A 6,741-nucleotide genomic window follows, 5' to 3' on the forward strand; every position below is an offset into this window, starting at 1 on the left:
GATATGCGTATCTAAAAATTAAAAATAAAAATAAAAAAATCAGATAATTCAAATCACGTATCCATATCTACAACGTATCTGGACGTATCCATATATATGAACATGCCCACATAGGTAATTTTGTTGGTGCCTTCTCTTAAAGTCGCTCCTACCACAACTTTTGAACAAAAAAAAAAAAACAAAAAGAAATCAAATTCTTTTCCTCTTATTTGTAACAAAATATATATTTTTAAAAAAAAAACCGAGTTAATTTTAACATTTGAATGTTACCTACTAAAATAGGTTCAAATTAAAAGTTGGAACTTTTTATTAGGGTAGAGATATCTTTCCGTGTGTGTTTGTTGGAAGATGAAATATCTTAACTATTATTTTTAGGCAATATCTTAACTACCAATGAAATTATTGATATTAGATTTAACTACTTTAATTTGAGTAATACTCACTTAAGTCCATGCTCCTTCTTCTTTAACACATAGAAAAAAAAAAAGAAATGATAATAATAATAATAATAGTTTTCTAAAAAATATAAAATATCATGTGACGAATTTTAATTGGATAAAATAGGGATATACAATAAATAGGTGTAGCAGAATTGCATCCAAGTTTTTTTTTCCTTTATTTTTAGGAAGATAAATGTAAAACAAATACAGGTGAAATGAACTTGATATTAATATATATAATTTTCTATGAGATACATGGATATTAATAGTATTCTTTTGCTTTTTGTCTGAAAATGAGCAATTTTAATAGCAAATTCAATTGCAAAAGCCATGAACTTCCCCCATGGAGAGTAAGAAAACTGAAGTCCCCTGTTTCCGACTGTCTCCAACAAAAAGATTCTAAGAAAATGAAAAAGAACTTTGACAATTGATGAAAGTATCAGAGAAATTCAAACAAACGACAACCAAGTGATGACAATGGGGCTTCTCACTCTATGAGTTCCATCCTTCCAGATCAACCCTCCAAATTCCGGCATACTCTGTCTCTTCTTCGTCACAAAAGTGATTTTGTAAGAAAGCTTCTCATACCTCCTTGTGAAGTTCAAACTCTCCGGCTCAACTTTCACGGCGGCCCCATTGAACGGAGTCACCACCGCATGGTAATTCGAGGTTGCAGGGCCGACGTTGGTGACGGTTCTGTGAAGGGTCAGGGAAGTGACAGATGTTTTCTCAGGGAAAACGGCGGAGATGGCCGGATAATTCAAGTCTCCAGGGTTGGGGAGACGGCGATGGCATGATCTGTTCGAATATTTGGAGAAGACTTTAAGCTGTGTAGGGGTTAAATCCTGGGTACAGAGGAAATCGAAGTAATCTTGTGGCTGAATTTCGTAAACCAATCCAGGATCGAGGGCTTTTCTAGGGTTTATGTGGCCGGCGCCATGGTCGTACGGACTCGACAGTGATGTACCGGAGGAGTCTTTGAGAGGTTTATAGGTGTTGTCGTGGACGTAAGCGGTGGTCATCAGTGCCGATTTGATCGCCGACGGGCTCCAATCGGGATGCTTCGATTTGATCAAAGCCGCTACGCCACTGACGTGAGGGCAAGACATTGAAGTGCCTGAAAGAATGTTGAATTTCACCCTTCTTGTATCCGTCGTCAAGCTCGACGGCCCTGTTTTTCCGGTCCAAGCGGCGAGGATGTTAACGCCAGGAGCTATCAGATCTGGCTTGAGGATTTCGAGTGTGAGGAAATTTGGTCCTCTGGATGAAAACGCCGCCACCACCGGCGAAGGTTTTACCCCCAATCTTGTCCCTAAAAACCCTAAAGTCGCCGTCGCTTTTCGATTCGTTAATGCGTACTGTTTAATTGCTTTGCCTTCTCTTTCCCCAACGGCGACTGCCGGTACCAAATGGCAATCGGCGACAAGTTCTTCCCCATTCGCCGCCGTGTTCGACAGAATCATCCCAATCCCACCTGCATTTTTCACCACCACACCCTTCTGAACCCGAGGGCTAATTCCGCGATCGCATATCACAATTTTTCCGGCAACGAGATGGGGATCTAAAGTTCCTTCTAAACATAGCGAGCTCGGATCAGGGCTGCTAGAGTTACTCCCCATGTATATAACTGGGAATTGTTTATTTTCTGGAATTATGATTCTTCCTCTGTAAAGTGAAACGCCTGTGACTGTTCTGCCATTGCCGAGCTTGACAATGGCCGGGAAATCTCTGTCCATTGTGCTGGCGCCGACGGTGGTTATCCATGGTGATACGTTTGTGAGACTGACAGGGTCCGGCCCTCCATTTCCGGCCGAGCAGGAAACAAACACGCCCATCTCCATTGCCCCAAATGCTGCAACGGAGAGACTATCGCGATAGTAAGAAGAGACCCCACCTCCCAAAGAGATGGACAGAACATTTACTCCGTCCGCCACCGCTCTGTCAACAGCCGACAAAATATCGGAGCTAAAACAGCCACCAACCCAACAAACTTTGTAAGCCGCAATTCTAGCTCCGGGGGCCATTCCTCTGGCCGTTCCATATGCATAACCAAGTAGGCTCGCGCCGGCCACCGGAGACCCAGCGACGGTGGCTGCCGTGTGAGTTCCATGTCCATCTTGATCCCTCGGCGATTTGTACTCCAACTGTTCGTTAAATTTCCCAGTTGCAGATTGATACCCATGGTAAAACACTCTGGCACCAACGATCTTCCTGTTACAATTCTGTTTCGTGAATCCTCGCCCTGTTTCACATTCCCCTTTCCAATGCGCCGGCACTGGCAACATTCCAGCGTCGTTGAAACTCTCACTCTCCGGCCAAATCCCAGTGTCCAACACTCCCACAATCACATCATGGTCTGCAATTTGCTGAGACCAAGCGCTGTTGCTATCAGCTGGTTCAAGCCCAAGAAATCTGGGGCTTCTGGTAGTATGAAGCTCGTACTTCATCTCAGGAAAAATGGCCAATACCCCATCTTCTTCCTCGAGTTTCTCAGCCTCTTCTTCACTCAATCGAGCTGCAACTCCATGGAAAACGTTCTGGTAACTGTAAATAATCCTCTGTTCACCTCCTCCCCCATTACCTTCTCTCTCAAGGTTAACAACCACATTGCTTAGCACTGTGGAGTACCAATCAAGATGATCAGTAAATGAGTCCGGCATTGCAGACTTATCCATTTGAACAACATAAATTTTCAGAAACTGAGCGGTTGAAGGAAGCAAACAGTCAAAAAACAGCAGCAAACACAGCAATTTCAGAAGGGTATCGGCCATTTTGGAGAAAACAGAGGAAAGGGGTGGTTTTCTCTTCTGTTTGAGAGAAATGAAGAAGGAATGGAGGAGCTTTGATATTGGAGGTGAGTGTAATAAAGGAGAGTGGTTGTTTCATGAATGCCAAAATTGAAGAAGGGGTTCAGTGTTGGTGGTGAGAAGTTAATTTGGTAATGTATAATGGTCCCTTGTTTTTATTGGGAAAATGGGATAGATGCAAAATAAAAGATATAAATGAAAAATGGATACTATTTTGAAAACCTATAAAATTTATCCTTCTGTTAATGTCATCATGGTATAAAATTACCATTTTAATTCTAATGCATTATTCTTATATTATCTTCGTTTTGCAGTGTCTTTTTTTTTTTTTTTTTTTTGTGTATTTCTTCTTTTTTTCCCCTTTCTTTGTGTGTTTCTTTAAATCGAGCATCAAACATAGAGTATATAACATTAGAACATCGAACATCAAATGAACTTCTGAATCAAGAAGAGAGCATACAACATAGAGCCTAGAGTATCGAGGATCAAGTAGCATGTAGCTAATATATAGCATAGAGCATGTAACATAGAGCATAAAGTGTAATGCATCAAGTATGAAACATCGAGTATTGAGTATCGAGTATCGAGGATCGAGTAGCATGTAGCTAGTATATAGCATAGATCTTATAACATAAAGCATAAAGCATAGTGCATAGAGCATAAAGTATTGAGGATCAAGTATATCGAGTATCGAGTATCAAGAAAACTTATAAACCACAACGCGCAGATGAGTTTTAGGGTCGAATGAGTAAATTCACAAGATGCTAATATAAGTAAAAGGTAGTAGCCATTTTTCATTTTGCCCCTAAAAAAAGCTATCCGTACAAAAAATCTTTTTTTTTTTTTTTTTTTGCCATGACCATTATAATTATGAATTTCTATTCTCCATTTTTAACATTTTTGTTTTCACTTTCATTAGGAATAACAAAATTGTTAAAAATTTTAGTCCTTTTCATATGGAATAACTTTTACTCCTTTGCCTTCTCTTTAGTAAATAATTGAAATACAAAAAATTTTAGGAGTGAATAAATTATATTTTAACATTGAAAACCGACAATAACATTTTCTACGTCGACTTGACTAATATCTACTTGACTTGTTTTTTTTTAAAAAAAAAGAAAAGTAGAATTTAAGGTTTGGATTTACTATTAAATTGTTAAAATATCATTTTGGTATCTATATTTTAGAGTTGTTCAATTTTAATCTATATATTTTTAAATGTTAGATTTTTACTATAAATTTTACAAACATATTTACATATTATATTTTATTGCATAAAAATTATTTTTATCATTGAACCAATTTTGATAAAAATTAATTTCGGTGGAATAAATTTAAGATTTATTGAAAGTATATAAACTAAAGTTACAAAATTCAAACTAAAAAATCAAAATGATATTTTAACCTAAACGAGGGTTAGAAGTAGAGAAAAAAAATATTTATCTTAGTATGAGGATTCTTGAATAAGATTTTAGAAAATTTTTATACATTATTATAGTATAAGTACTATTTTCGTTAATTAGTTATTACGTCAATAATTTTTTTCAAAAAAAAAATATATACTATAAATAAAAGGAGTATCTTATTCTTATAATATAGATATTTGTGCATGTCACAAGAAGATGGAAATAAATGAACAAAATTTATGTTTGAGATAGAAACTTGGGATTACTTTCCTTTTTTAAAAGTGGTGATATTTTAAGATAACAAATCCTTAATGTATAATAGGCATAATTTTTAATGTGTGAAAGGAAACTTAACTCAGTCAAAATCATATCACCTTTTAAGGGTAACATTTCACTTCAATCTTCTTCTTTTTAGACACTCATAAAATGGAATTTTATCAATTGTCAATTCTCTTCTAATCCTCTTGTGACTGTGACATCCTATACCATAATTAAGGCCCTAAATCTAAAAGTAAAACATGCCAATATAGAGGACTTGCTGCTTGTGGGTGAAATTATTTCCATTCCCACCACGTTGTTTTGTTAGACATATTTAAATAATAATATATTTAATTAAAGTATGGACTATGTTAAAGTATGGATTATGTATGTAGATTAATAATTTATCACATTGATTATATTTATTAGATTGAACCCTATTATGTGATCTAATTAATTAAGACCCTAAATTCCTAATTGAGTATAGATTTAATGGTATAAATCAATTCCTAATTAATTAGGGTTTAATAGGTACCCTAAACTAGAGACCTTAGGGCTATGGTTCCCAATATACCAAAACAATAAACACTCAGTTTTGGTTGAGGAAGACCATAGTCATCCATCATCATCTTGAAGCTATCATCAATTTTGCAATGGAATCCGGTATATTTTTCTTGACAATTTGGCATGAATGATCCTAAGATTTATCTATTCAATATAGATATTAAGAATTTATGCTAATAAGTGGTATCAGAGCATGAATTTCATGATGGATCGTTGGTTTATATTTATTTTTCATTGGGATTTGGTTCAATTTTGATTTCTTTTAAAGTTGATTAAAGATTTTTTTTTTTTTAAAAAAAGGGCATCGCAACACACATGAAAACCTTAGGCCACAATTTTTTTTTGGGGTCGATCCGTATTAAAGAAATCGCCGACGTTGGTTTTGATCAAAAGTCACCAACTATAGTTATCATGGTTTTCCACCGATGAATTTTCAATCAAAAGAGCTTGTTGAATCTGAATTTGAGTTGGTTTTAATTTGATCAATTATGTGATTTTAAGTGGGTTTTAATTGGATAAATTCGGTGAATTTAAGTTGGTTTTAATTTGATGAATTCTATGAATTTAAGTGGGTTTTAAGGTTAAATTTTATCGAATAAGTTGTATATTTTAATACTGGATCAATCAAAATTAATCAATCCTGTAGGTAATTATTGTTTAATTATGAATTGATTGATAATTTTGTATTTTTAAATTTAAATTGTGATCAATGATTTTGTGCATTTAAGCTTAAATTTGATTAATCATTTGTGAATTTAAGTTTAAATTTAATTAATCATATTGTGAATTTAGGTTTAAATTTGATTAATCATATTGTGAATTTAAGTTAAGTTTTGAATAATCATGTTGTGGATTCAAGATTAATTGATCACGTTGCGGTTTAAATTTAAATATGATTGATAATGTGGTAAATTTAAATTTAAATTTGATTGATATTCGGTGAATTTAAATTTAAATTTGATTGATGATATTTGGCGATATTCACATGTTTATGTTGCTTTGATTGTATTATGTGTATGCAATTATTAAGTGAATATTGGTAAAGACTATTTGGTGTTCTTCCTCCTTTATTTTTGTACAATAATATTTTTATATTATTATGTCTTATATTTTAGATTGAATTGGTCAAAATAACATGTTACCAAAGTAGTCTCTGTTATCTAGATTAATTTAATTCTAAAATATAAGATGTACATATTCATGAATTTATGCGGATAATTATTGGTCCAAAGGTAGATAATTATTTGGCCAAATTGTGGGTATGCA

The 6,741-nt window shown here is 34.4% G+C and overlaps 1 protein-coding gene across 1 annotated transcript; it reads right to left on the reverse strand.

Annotated features, from left to right (window-relative positions):
* Positions 1–651: 651 nt before the first annotated feature.
* SBT1.3 (subtilase 1.3) lies at positions 652–3,546 on the reverse strand. Its single transcript, XM_039038431.2, has one exon. It carries the CDS (start codon positions 3,209–3,211, stop codon positions 890–892), a length of 2,322 nt encoding a protein of 773 aa, XP_038894359.1. The 5' UTR covers positions 3,212–3,546; the 3' UTR covers positions 652–889.
* Between the last annotated feature and the right edge of the window lie 3,195 nt (positions 3,547–6,741).

The sequence above is a fragment of the Benincasa hispida genome, chromosome 1, assembly GCF_027475165.1.
Source record: "Benincasa hispida cultivar pf3 chromosome 1, pf3_genome.v1.1, whole genome shotgun sequence".
NCBI classification, from domain to species: Eukaryota; Viridiplantae; Streptophyta; class Magnoliopsida; order Cucurbitales; family Cucurbitaceae; genus Benincasa; species Benincasa hispida.